The following is a 16651-nucleotide window of genomic DNA, read 5'->3' as shown; positions in this document are numbered from 1 at the left end:
GAAGAGACTCCTAGCGTCGTACGACACTTCACTGTTGAATTTCTTTGCACACGGGATGAAATAATGCAAGCAAGTGCTATGGAGAAAAAAAAACAAAATACACGACCACACACTTGTTTCATAGACACAGTAGGGATGGATAGAATAGGAGGTTGTGCCCTCACTCATCACAAGAGATCCTTAAATGCCTATAGAACGATCACGAACACACGTTCTTTCCACAAAGCTCAAGTACATTGAGTGTCTTTTGAGTGTCTTTTTAGGACGTATATCATAAGGTGAGTATATTATTTGTTCTCCACTCGCACGGCGCAGTCACACCAGCGTACGCGCTTTCTAATTCTCGACACAGCACCTATTGTTCATGATCACTTCCGTGTTTTGGCAACATGGCAGTCTGACCACGCACAGCTGACGCACAGTCAGCTAAGTTCGTAGTCTTTCTTCCCAGCACGTGGGCTCTGTCAAATACCTTTGTACAGTCACTATGGCTAGCACAGGAATAACGTGCAGTTCGCACACACCACTGGCGCACTACTTTAAGCAAGAACCGTGGGACACCTGGAGCATCACCCAAAGTTTTCAGTGACTCCTTCTTGTCTGCCGCCGAGGTTACGCACTCAAGATGAAATGCTTTTAGTAGTTGCCGCTGGTACTCTGACGTTGTACTTTCGGCCTAGCGACAACGACACAGCGAAGTTGAATGTTTTTGAGCGCTGTCTGAAAGCACACGTCATCTTCAAGATTGCAGGCCGTAAGAGCAGCCGCGGGACCATTATCATCTGACGCGGGGTTCCTGTGGCGGTGGTCCAGATCCTCTAACAGTGTCACCCCTCGCGAATGACTAGGTATCGTTAACACTCTTTCCACCCTGAGTCCTTGAAACGATCGGGCAGCGCACGCATCTCTCTACGAGGCTCGTCTCTTCACGAGTTGTCGCTGTACTCCTGCGAAGTAGCACCTCCACCGAAGGTAGTCATGCGTGGGACCTCCTTTCCGCTGCTCGCGGAGAGCACGTCCGGATATCAGAAGTCCACGATCTTCTGGCGGCAGAAGTACGGGGTGTGGTTGTTCACGTTGGTGATGTAGTCGGCGTGGAACGGGGGCTTGGTGGGCGACGTTTCTAGCACAGTTGGACGGAGCTCGTCTCCCTCGACGCAGGTGAAAGTGGTCATGTTGACCGGTCCATCGCAAGGTCTAGGTGACCTGAGGACACAAAAAGAGAGAAAAACAGAGAGAGTTTTTTTTATTTGGGGCAGTAAAAACGCACTCCTGTTTGTCCGTTTGTCACAACAGTCTAATTAAATTAAGAAGCAGAAAGAACCACTAACTGGCACGATAATTCCTGGGAAGCGGTTACTCATCGCACAGATATTAGCGCGAATCCAACAGGTGATTTCAAAAGCGGGATGCCTGCATTGAAATAATGCTTTAGAGCAAGGGTCGGCCAACTGCGTTTCAGGGAGCAGTACTATATAATCACAGGCACGGCGCCAGAACCCCATTTCTTCTCTCTTTGTGAATTCTTACCAGAAGGCATGAATAGCACTTCGGACTTCAATTAGCGTCTGCGTTGGTAATTTACGTTTGTAAATTGCAACATTCTCATATACAAGCCGAAAACAAAAACAAGGTTGGTTTTCCAGTGGATTTTTTTCTTTTTGCCTGCAAATCCGACGTCTCCCCCTCCCCCCCCATTTTGATCTGGCATGTAGGCAGCGCTGTGTCTTCGCCATGCAACTCTGCCCTTTGTTTCAAAATGTTGCTGACCACTGTTTTATAGGAACCACAGAAGGCATTGCACAACACACAGCCCGACAATCAACGAAAACTAAACAGGCAACATCATGAAAGGTAACCAAAGAATAGTCTTCCTCATTGCACAGTCCTCTAAACCTAGGAATGCTTGTACCGTGAAGCTGTCCAGCAGCGTGAACTACATGACCAATTATTGTTCATATTCCTGTCATATTTAGAGTAAGAAAAAATAGCTGTTTAATAGGGCATTTTCGAGTCTTTCAGAACATCCATATAAAGGCTGCGTATGTATTTTATGCAACTTTTGAATACTACTGTTATGTTCTATATTAGTGAATGAAGTTAGTGAAAATATAAGATGGTACTTACGTTTTGCCGTTTTGCACAATTTTGTCACCTGGAAAAATGAAATCAGAAGTATTATTTTTTGGGTGGAAGAAAATAACTGTTACGCGTGAACACCGAACGTGGGAAGTATACACATTGAGTAGAGAAAAAAGAATACCCAACTGGTTAGTGAAGAATTGAGGGAAAAGAGACAGAAAAAGCAGTTGTGCCAAAGTACCAAAGAGAAAAAGCTAAGCTACAGCATGACTAGATACCAGGCATTATTATTTTCAATAGACCATCGTGCAACTTCACACACCATAGAAATCGAAAAGAAGGTTCTGTTATGAACTCATTTCGAAAGCATGATGCAATGAGAATATTATATGATTACAATAGCATTCATGCGCAAAATCATTCGCTCACGTTTCCTTTATTTATGGTCCTAAATTTTATTTCCTCATGTCTCTATTCAGTTTATGTTGCATCTAAATGCAAAACTAGGGCAAGAGTAGATTGCAGGATGCTTGAAATAATGAAAGCCTTCAGGGCTAAATTTTTCGAAGAGTTTTCCTTGAGAAGGCTGTGGTTGCTGTTGCCACTGTTCATAACCAGTTTGTCTCATTTTTTGTTTGTCATCTGTGACTTTGACTCGCCTGCCGCAAAAGAATACATAATGAACAAGTGATGCCAGGATTGAGAAATAGAAAAAAATCGCACCATCTCTCAGAAGGAAACCCTGATGGAATGCGAAGCAGCAACGTTGCGCACGTGTGGCGTCACGGGTTAAAAGGCGCTAACGCGGGTGCGGCGCCGAGCGCTAGAAGATTCGTTTTAAGCGATGGCTGGCGTATGTCATGTCATTTCTTCAGAGTGGACACGGGTTCTGGACCGGAGCTGGTGCATGTTTCGCCTTGACTACAACAACCTTGTGATCGATAAAGGGCGCGCGCTGAGAAGCTCCTGCAGACATTCGACGTTGCGTGAGGTATAGCGAGACGCGGTAGAGAAGCGAGCGGCGGTAGCGGCAGGTGTTGTAGACGAATGGATGAGGCGGGAGCTGCGGGTGCTGCGGAGAGCACGCGTCAGGCGAGGAAAAGAGGGACTTCAGCGCGCACTTTGAGGGGAGCGGGACACGTGGCGGCGAGGTGACCTACTTAACACCGGTTTAATGCCCAGTTCACACTGAAACATCCGCTTTCTACAGCGACCGAAATTCACCTGCCGCCGAAACGCAGCGTCGTTTGCACTGGACGCGCCCCGCGCCGCCGAATATGCCATCTACTGCGGGGCGAACGCGGGATGGATGCGCTGTCCCCCGGTTGTTGTCGCGGCTCGCAAACGCCACTACGCTATCCGGCGGTGTATACTTCGACGATTCTCGTACGCAAGAAGCAAGAAAAGACAGTACTGCTTACTTTGCTGGCAAGTGGCTGTCTTGTAATGCACGAAGAGCAGAAAAACCCCCGACGCCAGCGGCGTTGGTGGGTTCGTTTTGCTCTGCAAGACCGCAACAAGCTCGGTCACCTCTTTCACGAAATACGGAGGTGCAGTAGGCACAGAGTAGGTTAAACTCCCGTTGGCTTCAACGTTCAGTTACGTGCACTGCGGCATAGCAAGTGAGTAGGGCTTGGCCGCCATTTTTCAAAATTCCTTGACTAGCGCTCCTATTGGTCCGCAGTGACCGATTCGGCGGCAGACGCCGCAAAAATCGGTCGGAGAGTGATCGGCGCGGAGAGGACCCTTTCGGCGGATCTCGCCGCCGCCGAACAGGATTCGGAGCACTTTCGGCGGCCGGAATGCTCAGTGTGAACGCGGCCTAACACCTGCGGCGAAGAGAGCGCGTTGCGGTTCGTTCGTACGGACACTCGGAGGGACAGCGTTACACAGGCTAGGGAAAGAGCTGCTTCGCATCTAAAAGTGAAATAATAATAAAACAAGCCTGTGTTTAGACGTTGCATTCAGCATCAACACAAGAAAAGTGAAATAATAATAAAACAAGCCTGTGTTTAGACGTTGCATTCAGCATCAACACAAGAAAACTGAATAATGGGTTGCTCAAAGCTTCGGACTCCCAGCAAAGAAGGAAATCTAGATTATGGGAGTCATAATTTTATAAAATATATTCATTTATTCACACGCTCACACATGAGTTCGCACGCTCGTAAATAAACTTACCAGTGTTGGCCTTCAAGCGCTGTCTCTTGGTCCGGCAGCGTGCCACAATGACGAGCAAGAAGAGAAAGAAGACGGCGGCGAAGGTGACTGCGATGAGGATTACGACGAGAGAGTTGCTCTGCTCGCAGCCTCCCCACTCGCTACCTGCGAATGCAAGGAACGCGACGGCGGTCATATCGTTGAGGACGCACGTCGAAATCAACAGCTGCCGAGTAGCCTCGCAGCTGTGCAACAAAAACCCACTCCGAAACACGCACGCAGTACAATGGTGCGAAGTGCCATGCGTGACAAATGAGCTTAAGCCACAGAGTAGGTTGGTTTTTGACAGATTCTCTATTCCCCCCTCCCCTCTTTTCCCTGTTATTGCTCTCTCTTTGCTCCTCCCCCGTAGGGTGGCAAAGCGAACACTTTCTTTATTTCTGTTTGTCTCTCTCTCTGGATCGATATGAGTCTAAATAAACAAGAAACTCCAAGGATGCAAGCTCATGACTGCCACATGCTCCTATACTACGGTAATATTCCGATAGGCATATGATATGCATACGTATGTATATTCGATTTCTCAAAATGTGACTAGCATTAACGACTGATCAATCACTGTATCGTGCACAAAAATTATAGAGATACTGATTCACTTGTTTAATGACATGATACACTGATAGTTTGTTCATTCCTCCATCATTCTTTGCTTTGCGCCAAATTAGCGAAACTGCCTACCAAAACAAGTTACACAGCCCCAGATATATTATGGTAAAAGATGTGATAACTTGGAGTTTTTATGAAGTTTTCATAATGATTGTTAATTTTATTATGACTACGTGTGACGCGTCTCCCCTGCTTATTGTGTAGCTCTTCCATGTGATTTGTTTTTACAAGCAAGAGTTCCTGTTACTTCTTTGGCAGATAATGTTGTAAAGATTTTGTCAATAAATAGGCAAGTGCCTTAGCCCACCACTTCAGGATGATAGTAATTTCTCGGGACACTGTATAAGAGCCCGAGAAATTCTCGCACTCTTATCTGTTACTATTATGTTTTGTATGCCTATAGCGCCATCAATGAGCCTCTAAAGCATCATTTAATCTGTCAACCGATTCTCATTTAGTGAATCTTGAGGACAGTGAACCAAGAGCCAAGAAGCACAAGTGAAGCCGGAACTGCATCCTTGATTGCTCCTGCTTGTGGCCAGATCGATACAAAGTATAGGTATTTCTCCTTGCACCGCGGCTCCAACCTCTCTTTTCTTCTGCACGGGCCTCAGAGACCACTAAACGGCAATCGATATGAGAGGCGTTTAAGACGGTGCTGTGGCTGTTCTTTTAACCAGCTACTTTTTTTTTTTACATCGTCTGACTTTTTCTTCAAGTCCGGGATACCAGGTGACGCAACAAAAATACCCAGCTTGTGCACTCGTCGGCTATGAACTCTACGCAGCGCTGCTTGTTAGCAGCAACTTGACGTTACGCTGAATTCTCTGCTGTGTCTATAGAAATAAAAAAAATTCCCGATCGTAGTTATACTGTAGCCCGTATTGTAATATGAATCAAATGAACGTCGTTCGGTGATGCTTAAGTCTGAAGAAGTGGGCTTGTACTCATATTCCCAAAACACACCCGTGTTAGAATTGTTTGAAAGAAGAAATTACAGTCATCATTATATCTACTTCATTTTAGCAAACCCGATCAGCCATTTGCATAGGAGATGCACAAAAAAGTTGTCTGGGCATTGTTAAAAAACAGTTAGGTTTCATATTCTTCATTTTTTCACTCCGAGACGTTAAAATATTCAAACCCAGGAATGTACAGTATTAAAACGTTGCTTAGTTACATGTGAAATAAAATAGTTTAAGAGCACTACAGGTTGTCTGGAATCCCCCAATCTTGTTATTCTGTGTTAGGAGCTTTACAAAGCCTCATTCGATCATGTTCGTTACCATTTGCTACCTATCAAGGAGAACAGAGCAAAGAGTTCGCCTCTTTTGTTTTTATAATAACGTACCGTGTCGCGAAATGCCGTCCCAGTACCGGTCAGCGGCCTCGGCACGTAGTAGGAACGGCTGCGAGCGGCCCATTTCATTGACAGCGTAGATTACAAGCACGTAGTTGAGTCCCGCGGGCAGGCCTTGCACCCAGAAGGCCGGTCTCTCTGCGCTCAGGTTGGCCAGCAGGCGGTGGCACGAGATGTCGTGCACTTCGAGGTTGTACAGCTGGCGAAGCCCGCCGCCGCCGCTGGGATCCTCTCGACACTCGGCCAGGAGGGCGTCTTCCGTCTGGTTGCTCAGCGTGCAGTTGTACGGGGTCTTCGGAGGACCTGGCGTTGTGGGAGGAATAGAAGGAGAAGGCGTTACCAAGAGAAGCGGCCACTGTCTATCTTGCAATAGAGGAACAGTGCGAAAAACAATGAAACAAGGTCTGTTATGTATCCGAGAAATACGGGTCGTTTTTCTGATAAGTCGATTGTATTGATACACCCAGAAAATTTCCGCACTGCGCGTGGTTTCTCACTGCCTTCGAGAATGGAGGTTTTGCAAGCTTTCTTCCACGTCACGTGTTCTTGCAGTGCCTCTGAGATCGGCCCGCCTTCGAAAAAGCGACGACGTCATGTGATTACCCCATCACGTGATGACGTTATGACGTCACGATGATGTCCCAGATTTTGTTGACCTGTGGCGTCATGATGACGCCATAAAGACACGAGGAAGTCATGAGTTCTTTTTTTCTCGCATAGCTCTTTGTTTTCTCCAACGACGGTGACGATCGATTGCCGCGTTCGATTAGGTATCTCAGGCTTTCGCCTTAACAAGTGAGCTACCGTCCACTCTAGCCGATATGGAAGCATGGCTCAGTGCTAGAGGGATGGCCTTGGGAAAACAGCATAGTAGAGAGGGGGTGTAAAAAGTTTCGAATCAATGCGAAGAGCGAGCATTCCTACATCTGCAACCTCAATCAACCAGGTGACGGAAGCAGTAGAATAACCTAGTAGAAAGAAGTCCAAGCGGTGCGAGAGAAGCCAGCGAAAACTCGAGACAAGGATGGAGTACAAGGCACATTTAATCACACACCGTCACCGGATGCGCCTCGAACGAAGATCAAGACGAATGAGGCTTCTTCTTCGTCCTTGTCTTTATATCTCGCAGGTTTATTTGAAATCTAAACATCAACCAACCTGCATAGCTTTTCACGCTCCCAATTTAAACAGCTAGGTGAGTCACGTGGAATCATGTGCCACACAGTAGCCTAGTTTTTTAGAACAGAAAGATGCGAGTCATTGTGACATTGGAGAAACTGTTATACAAAACTTGGTGATCCTAGTCTCTTTGTTTAGAGCCCCGTCACGTTAAATACTCCTACTGGCTGTCACCAGAAGTGTACGTTGAGCCCTAATAAACACACAGTACATATGTGGCTAGTACTGAATTGGTACTTGACATCTACAAAGAAAAATCAAGAAGCGAAGTAAAGAAAGAAAGAGAGAAAGAAAGAAAACAGATAAAAAAGAAAGAAATAAAAACAAGAAAGAGAAACAAGAAAGAAAGAGAAACGAGAAAGAAAGAAAGAAAGAAAGAAAGAAAGGAAGGAAAGAAAGCGTTGCGCTCGTTTATGGCAACTCTATATTATTGAAACTCCGCGCGCACTTTCCAACGAGGGTCCTCGTAATCCGCAGATGAGCGTCACGCGCACAGACCGCCGGTAATTCATTGCTGGGCACGGAGCGTCAGCGGAGGCGGCACGGCACGCAGCAGAGGGCTGGTTTACGAAAATGAAGATGAACGCTGGCTTTTCTTCGAGGACGAGACGTTTAATGGTGGTTCGGCTTCTGAGCGTATCGAGAACCCCAATCGAATAAACGAACTCTTCGTAAATAAAAGAAAAATGAACACTTCCTTACGCGAACGAAACACGAACAATTAGGGAAAAGCGTTTAAAGGTGGAACTGCAAACAACCACACAAAACCGCGGCCTTTCATTGAGAACAGCGAGAAGACCATTCCAAAAGGAGACGGCTTACAAATGATTCAACCCCATTAGGAAACAATAATGGACAGTTATTTCGTTAAAGGAAGGCACCGACACAACAAAACAATGCCTACATACGTCGGCCAGCGCTGAAAAAGAATGCGATACGCGTAAGAGCGAAAGGAGTCCGTTTTTTTTTATTTTTTTCTCCCATCCTCGCAGGCAACCGGTTATTGAGGCGTGAGCCGATAGCAAACGAGAGGAATGTTATTTATCTAGCTGTTGTCTCTCTTCCTTTTCTCTCTCTCTCGAGTGACATTGAGTGATGGTGTGGCGAGTTTATTTACGACGACAAGGAATTTCGACCACGGCTTTCCACTCTATAGTCCGGACTGCAGTGCGGATGTTTATTGCGGTATAGTGAATTTTTTTTTTGAGAGAGCACGATGGTTTTACAATAATTAGCCGCAAGAACAAAAACAAGAACAGACGAGATTCTACTCGATAACATTGTTTTAGGGTGTATGAAACGAATCAATAGATTGAACCTAACAGGCATTCCCTGCCTTCAAGATAGTTTATCGCAGTATGAAAGTAGGAAAGAATGATAAGGATGGGCTTGTGCCTGAAGACACTGCCACGTTTCATACACGAATCTTTCTTTATGTCATTTCTTCTTTCTCCCTGTTCATTCAGCGCATTGCACTCTGGCAGTGGTACCAGGCAGAAGCATATTTAGAGGAAAAAAAAAGAAAAACACCAGTCTCGCGCGGAGAAGCCGTCTTCAAACACTCTTTGGGTAACTGCTGCCATCATACTTGCTGGATTCTCACTACGCCATAAATCATCATAACTTTTGTGTAGTATGCAGGTATTCACTAAGCCATCCTTCGTCATTCTTTAGAAAAGTGTGGTACCTGCTGCACACTTGCAAGGAATGTTGCAATTTTTTAAGCTGTGGCTGACGACGATGAAGAATAATGCCTGAGACTTTAGTAACGAGTTGAAGCATTCGATGATCCACTATAGTTACGCAATTCCCATTTTGTGACGCCTGGTTGTTTCTTGTTTCTTGTTTCCTGGTTGTTTCCCAACCCCTTTATTATATTAAGGTGATTCCATTGCCGACCGACATCAAGCCTGCCTCAGGTCAGTTTGGAACGGAGTCTCAAGCACAGACTTGGCTCAGTGGGGAAACACTGCGCTGGCACGAAAGGCACTAGGGTTCGGATCCCGTCGTGTTTTTGTTGTTTTATATACTGAGCTTTTTTTTTCTTTATTTTGCGTGATAGTGGTAACGCACACCAGCGGCGCCACCAGGGGACAACTATTGCGCACGCCACTTTTGTTTTCATCTCATAGCAGCTTTCGCTGTAAAAGTTGATCTTGCATGATTCACCGGTAAGAGCCAGACGGGATGCGTGCGCTGAGCTTGTAATACATTATTTACAACATACTTTGTCTGCTAAGTGAGAAAGAGTTGCCGTTGCCACCATAATGACACGAACTTCTCCTAGTTCATCGTTTAAATAAGGAAAAAATAAAAGCCAACCTCTCAAACACTTCATTTTATTAAGATAGAGACTGGCTCTTAAGAAGCAAGTCTTGCTGTGTAATGTATGTGCTGCAATGCTTGTGTTGTGCATGAATTGCACTTTGTCGAGCCTGTTATCACGTATCCAGTGGTCATAGCTCGTCGTAACACTGTAGCAGAGGCCGGCTTCCCATGCGGAAGACGGCAGTGATTGAACTATAAACCTGAACATGTTTATATTAGGTGGTGCACATCTGTCCCCATTATTGGGGCAGACCAACACGGATGCGAAGCACCCGCGGTTATTATGACCAGTTCAATTTATGAATGACAGCTGGTCTACAAAGTATGCTAGCCCGATGCTACATAGCCCCAACTTGCTCCACCCTCGCAAGACAAAGAAAAGGGGAGCACATGATTGGATAACAGAGCCAATATCCTAACAGAGAAATTCTTTCACGGGCTCAATGTAGCTCAAACGGTTGAGATTCGAAGGCAATTCGCGGAAGGTCTGGATTAAGAGGACAGCGCACCTGCTGGTCAGTTGCAACGTTGAAAGAGTTCACAGCATGGCCTTGAGGCAACTATACCATGAAGCATTTAGCTGTGTTGTGGTTCATATACTTTGTATCGCGTCGAGGATTTCTATCACCTTGTAAATATTCCCGATTTTTTACTTGTCTATAAGCAATCAGTGAACCCAAGTAGCTTGGACGTAGCACCTTGCATGGCATCACATACACATAATAATATTTATAGTGGACTTGGAATTGTGCCCCTTAGAATGATATTCAGTAAGTGAGAAATGGCCTGTGCCACCGTAAGTGTGCCACCGCAATATATATCCGGTAAGTCGTTTGTGTCACAGCTCGCTAGAAAAACAAAGCAGTGGGGTCTTACCATGCGTAAAGATGCGCATCAATATAAATAGAAATGTGCGTGGCTTGAATTCTACGGCTCAAAAAGTTAGTGCAAATAATCCACATACGTGACTCTTTCCGTCCACTTCGACTTACCTGCTCGAAGTCCCTACATATACGCATATCTCCAATGACCTAGTTACAAGAGCATACGCGTATGCATATTTGTACATTAGTCTGTAGAGCAAATGTATTTCCTTCTTTTGCGGAGTACTCACTCGTCTTCACGGCTATGCTTCCAAGCGCAGTGAGCCGAGCCGCCTGTGTTATTCTGACGAAGAGGACAAGCAAAAGAGCTTACGAAGAAAAGAAGAAACACGAGCATAGTGCACCGCAACATGAATGCGCCGAAACGGCAAGCTAAGTAGTTATGTGGGAAAGTCGATGATCCGCTAAAAGCAGTACGCTGTTTGAGGTCAGGCTCTCTACGCTGTCTCGGCCCTGTCTCGATCGACATACAAGTCTACGAGCACGGGTGCCCGTAAATGTACGCCCATCTCTTTCACTCTTTCTTTTCATCCACCCTGCAAGCTATGTCCTTTATGCATGGTCGGGCAAGCCTACAGTACGGCTGTCGAAGCCCACGCAGCGCAAACTTTGTACCGCTGTTTCGCCTCCCCACTGAATACGACACGGGCCGTCTCGCATCTCTCGCCCACCCTAAGCAAACGCGCATGCGCGTATGAGCGAGTCTAAGCAAACGGCGTTGCAGGTTCAAGTAATGAAGCGTGAATCACCTATTAGCGCACAAGTAAAATGGTGGACGATGACTCCAAACGTCCATACAGCAAGAAAATGACGCAAGAAATTACTTAAAGACAGCGCTTGGCTTAGAAAGGAATGAACAGGAGGCAGGCGAAGAGCTAGTATGTTCAACTAGTTTAGAAAAAAAAAAACTGGCATGCTACCCTACGCTGATGAATTGGGAAGGATGTTTGCAACTTAGGGACAGAAAGAAAGAGGAAGAGAAGCGTGCACACGCAAACGCACGCTCACACACACACACACACACACACACACGCACACACACGCACGCACACATATGCCCACACACACACGCACACACACACGCACACACACGCACACGCACCCACGCACACACACACACGCACACACGCACACACACACAGACACACACACACACGCACGTCCACGCACACACGAACACACACACAGACCCACACACAGACGCATACCCACACACGCGCACATACACACACACAAACACACACACATGTACACACACGCCCACACACAGACGCACACCCACACACAGGCACACACACACACGAACACACACGCACACACGCACACACACGCCCACACAGACGCACACCCACACACAGGCACACACACACACGAACACACACGCACACACGCACACACACGCCCACACACACGCACAAACACGCCCACACACACGCACACACACGCACACACACCCACACACACGCACGCACACACATACACAAACACACACGCACACACACGCCCACACACAGACGCACACGCACACACACGCACACACACACACACACACACACGCACACGCCCAACACAGACGCACACCCACACACGCCCACACACGCCCTCACACAGACGCACACCCACCCACACGCACACACACACACGCACGCAGACACGCATACGCGCTCACGCGCCGCAGTCCTCCCTCTCCCCGCAACCCACACATATTTTTTGTTGGTGCAAGCAAACATAAACCTGTTCGAAATGTTTCAAACACCGCCTTTTTTAACTTTCTTATATTCCATTAATAATTATTTATTAACTTGTTATTATCTCATATGCCCCGTGAGGGGTATTACATGACGGGTGGGTATAACTAATACATAATGGTTTCTACTGTCCCTGAAGGATGTATGGATGGAGTGGTGTACCACGTCGGCAGGAACACGATTCCAGTCCTTGGCAGTCCGAAATAAAAATGAGTTCAAGTGGGCGGTAGTGTGGGCTGCAGAAAGATAAACTGCTTTTGGGTAGCCATGATGGGCTGAAGAATGATGCAAGGGTTAGATAGTTGTCTGTTTACGTAGAAAGTGATAGAACCTATGGAATAGACAATCTTGCAGCTTCGTGGCGCTGCTCGAGTATTTCAAGATGAAGACGTAACTTGAGCACGTGGACACTGGTGTGACAAGAATAGTCCGAAAGAACAAAATTAGCCGCACAATTTTGTTAGAATTCCAGCGCGGATGATTGATAATAGTTTGATGTGGGTTCCAAACAGAGGTAGCGTACTCAACTTTTAAGGTAACTCAAATTATGTAAAGGTGGGAAGTTTTCACTGCATAGTAGAGTTATAGTGCCAAATCATTTTGAATGAGGAGTATCGAGAAACTGGAAAAAAGGAAATCGTTACTAAAAAGTAAATCGTTAGGTCATCGTTACTAGCAAAAAATATTAAAAGGGTTGGTTGAAGAAACGTTTCCTTTCGGCCCGCGCTAATGAAATGCAGCGGTCTTGGTTTAGCCTAGGGTATTTGTCGTGACGTAAAGTAAAATGAAGAGTAGTGTTCTCACCTATAGGCACAATCTGGAAACGGCAGGGCTCTTTCTGTCGGCCTATCTTGTTGGTGGCCCAGCACAGAAGCGTGCCGTAGTCGGCTTTGTCTCGCGGGACGTACGACGCCACGCTGCGGCTGCCCTCGGACACGAAGGTCTGAAGCTCGTGGTTGCGCAGACTGCCGTTGAAGGCCCACTGGAAGCTGACGGCCGACGGGTGCGCGTCTACGTCACATGACACCTGCAGCATCTCGTGCGCCGCAGCCGGGTACACGATTCGCTGGCGATTGGAGCACACTGGAGAGTCTGATAGGAAAGCAAAAGAAAAAAAGAGGATTGTTGAAATCAGGGCGGTGAGTTGTGAGAACATGGCTATGAAATTATGCCTGCTCTGAAAAATCATTAGGATGAGGTCCTCATTATCATAAGTCTGATGCCCACTGCAGCACAGAGACATCTCCCATGTTTTTTTTTTTTTCAGTTAATTCAGTCCTCTATTTGTTTCAGCTACTTTATAGCCGCAAACGTCTTACTAGTTTCGTCACCCTTCTTAATTTTCTCTATGTCCTTCACCCGCTTGCCTTTTTTTTTATCATTCCATTTGTTACTGTTAACTACCAGCAGTTATCTTGCCTTTGTGATAGATGCTCTACAAAAGTCAATTTTGTCTTCGCCCTTTTGAATAAGATGTTTGTAACACCACGGTCCTTTTCCGATTACCTCCGCTCTGTTCTTGCGCCTGAAGGCTACACCTATCAGTACTCAATTTATTTGAATGGGGCTATATCGACTTAAGTCAGAAACCTTTTAGTGATTGGTCATGTCACTTGTGATTGGCCAGCAGCCTTAGCTAATTTGACCTGGCAACTTGGTGCAACTTACTTCTCGGACAATTCAAGCAGAAGTGCTTGTGTTTTCCTGGTCTTTCTTTTGATGGGCATGACAGCACAAGGGTTTGCTTGTTCAGTCACTGACGCACCCTATCACGGGTTTGTTGAGTATGTATGCAGCATTAGGATGAAGCGATGAGCGGAAACAGAAATTTGGCTGGAGTGACAGATTGTATGGAGTGACAAATTGTACTGCAGTATGGGTCGACAATAAAAACTTGGAGAACGCTTGCTCTTCAAGAGTGGAACTTGGTAACGTAATTGGGCCTCGAAAGCATTACCTTCTCAATGGCAAGCCTGGTTTCCGTGCTCGGAATTTCGTGAATAGTATTGCTTTTCAGTAGAGTGATTATAAGTAAAAACACACTGCAAAATGAACTTGAACCGTGACACATTTTTACGCAGGGCGATTAATCCATCCAAACCTCATAGCGCCTTGCTCATTCTTAGCCACCAGCCGACACGACTTAGCTAAACAAAGTTGTGCACACAAATGTCTAGAAAGCGTCCTGTGAAAATATATTCAATCAGCCTTAATGCATTTAAAGATTTCATTCTCTGTAATCTGCCATTGGCTACATTTTATTTTAGAAACGGGAAAAAATGAGAATGAGAGAAACATAGAGTGCATACTCACATTGGACTTTTAGATGTAGCTCATTGCTGACTGACTCGCCCTCGGTGTTAATGGCGACGCAGGTGTAGCGTCCAGCATTCAGACGCTGGATGGCCTGGAACACGAGCGACTGGTTGCTCGTGATTACCTTGGCGGCCGGGTCTGAGTGCACGTCCTGGTTGCCTTCGAAACGCCACACCACTTCACTCACGCGTGGATTGGCGTCGATGCTGCATTCCAAGTACACGTCTTGCCCCTCAAAGATCTCCTCTAGCCGCAAACGCTTTCCGAGCTGAAGCGTCACCAGTGGTTTGTCTGTGAAAAGTAAGGCGAAGAAGAAAAAAGATAAAATAGGAACTTTACTAAAGGATGCTCAAATGTTCCTGTCACACGCTATCAAGAGCAATGTGCAATCCAGAGCATCAAAGTCACGTTTGTATGCTGAAATGCACCTGTTATGTACTTATATCAATGGGATGTACTGAATTGGCACAAAATAACAATACACTTGAACATTCAGTGTCATGAACACTCTTGAGCTTGCTAAAGGCAATTAGCCGCCATGTTTTTTAAAAAACTATTTCAATGTCTCAGGTCATAATGTTCACTGTAGTACATATATCAAGCATTGAAGCAGTAACCATAATCTGACAAAACCTCTGTCCAACGTAGCACTTCCACCATGAGACGTTGTGTGACATCTTTCTGTCCAGCCGCCTTCGCAGCTACCAAGTGGGGGTCATCGTCACTGATAGAGACCATTGCCTTGAAAAGTCTAACTGACATTGATTATGTTCCTTCTCTTGGCGTTAATAAACCCTACCATGTAGTTCGTTTTAGAATGCCTAAGTTTGCATAATCCGAGTTTAAAACACTTCTTAGCTTTAAAAGGCATAATTTACATACACCCGTTTTTTAGTCCGAATTCACCAGGAAATCCATTCGGATTTCTAAGAAAGGAAAACTTCTTGTAGAAGAAAAGTCCATCCATGTCAAGGGATAAATTTCTTTTTTACTAGAAGGTTTCCTTCCGAGGAATTCACATGGACTTCCTCATGGCTTCGGGATAGATTGGGGTTATTTTTCCTTATGACTTTCGTAGTCTTTTTCGCGACTTTACAGGATTTCGCAGAGCTCGTTCACAGCATCGCTAAGCACATGCAGCCATGAACCTAATTACTCTGACGAGATATTCACTATCGTGCAGGAAACAATAAGCAGGTCACTAGAAAACAACTCATTTAGATCTCCTAGGATGTAATGCTGGGAGCAACATGATATGGGGCGATTAAGCCCAACATGACTCTATTTGTATACTTACAGTGAACGTCAAGGCTGTACGACGCTTCGATGAAGCTTCCGACAATGTTCGGGTTTTCGGCAACGCAGCGAAGTCTCTTGCCATTGTCCTCTCTCGTGGGGGTGTAGGTGACCACAGAGAAGACGCGATTTCCTATGGGCATCACCTGTGTGTTACAGGGAAACAAAGCAAGTGCTTTAGGTACAATATCGACCAAGTAAAACACATAATGCTTGCCACCTCACATCATGTTGTCAATATTTTGGAGGTAAAGCTGTGGTCATCTTAGGGGCGAAGCTCCTTAGGGCGTGGGTCTTTCCATCGTCCGTCGTTGTCGTACGTAGCCACCGGGATGCGAGATAGGATTGATTGATTGATGTGTGAGGTTTAACGTCCCAAAACCACCATATGATGGTGGCAGTATTTGGAGTGTTCACTAGATGGGTGCACGAATGAATGTATGGACGGACGGACAGACAGACTAGCAGACGAACGGACGGATGGATGGATGTGCGGAGCGGGTATGTGCCACAGGGGATGCGAGATGGCGGTACTTGGAGTGTTCACTAGATGGACGCATGGACGGATAGACAGATAGACATACTAGAAGACAGACAGACAGAGGAACGAACACGTGGACGTGCGGGTGGAT

General features: G+C 46.1%; 1 protein-coding gene across 1 annotated transcript in view; it reads right to left on the bottom strand.

Annotated features, from left to right (window-relative positions):
* Positions 1-678: 678 nt before the first annotated feature.
* The window catches only part of LOC119166827 (roundabout homolog 3), a 238878-nt gene continuing 222905 nt past the window's right edge, over positions 679-16651 (bottom strand). Inside the window, exons 6-12 of the mRNA XM_075891441.1 lie at positions 16021-16165; positions 14721-15014; positions 13212-13499; positions 6260-6571; positions 4264-4407; positions 2128-2155; positions 679-1206 (exon numbers count right to left, since the gene is read on the bottom strand). Of these exons, the coding sequence (XP_075747556.1) occupies positions 1026-1206; positions 2128-2155; positions 4264-4407; positions 6260-6571; positions 13212-13499; positions 14721-15014; positions 16021-16165 (1392 nt within the window). The 3' untranslated portion in view covers positions 679-1025. The remainder of the gene's footprint in view (positions 1207-2127; positions 2156-4263; positions 4408-6259; positions 6572-13211; positions 13500-14720; positions 15015-16020; positions 16166-16651) is intronic.

This window comes from Rhipicephalus microplus, chromosome 1 (genome assembly GCF_043290135.1).
Source record: "Rhipicephalus microplus isolate Deutch F79 chromosome 1, USDA_Rmic, whole genome shotgun sequence".
Classification (NCBI taxonomy): domain Eukaryota; kingdom Metazoa; phylum Arthropoda; class Arachnida; order Ixodida; family Ixodidae; genus Rhipicephalus; species Rhipicephalus microplus.
Note: the sequence above shows the minus strand (reverse complement) of the source record. Positions and strands in the feature narration are given on the sequence as shown.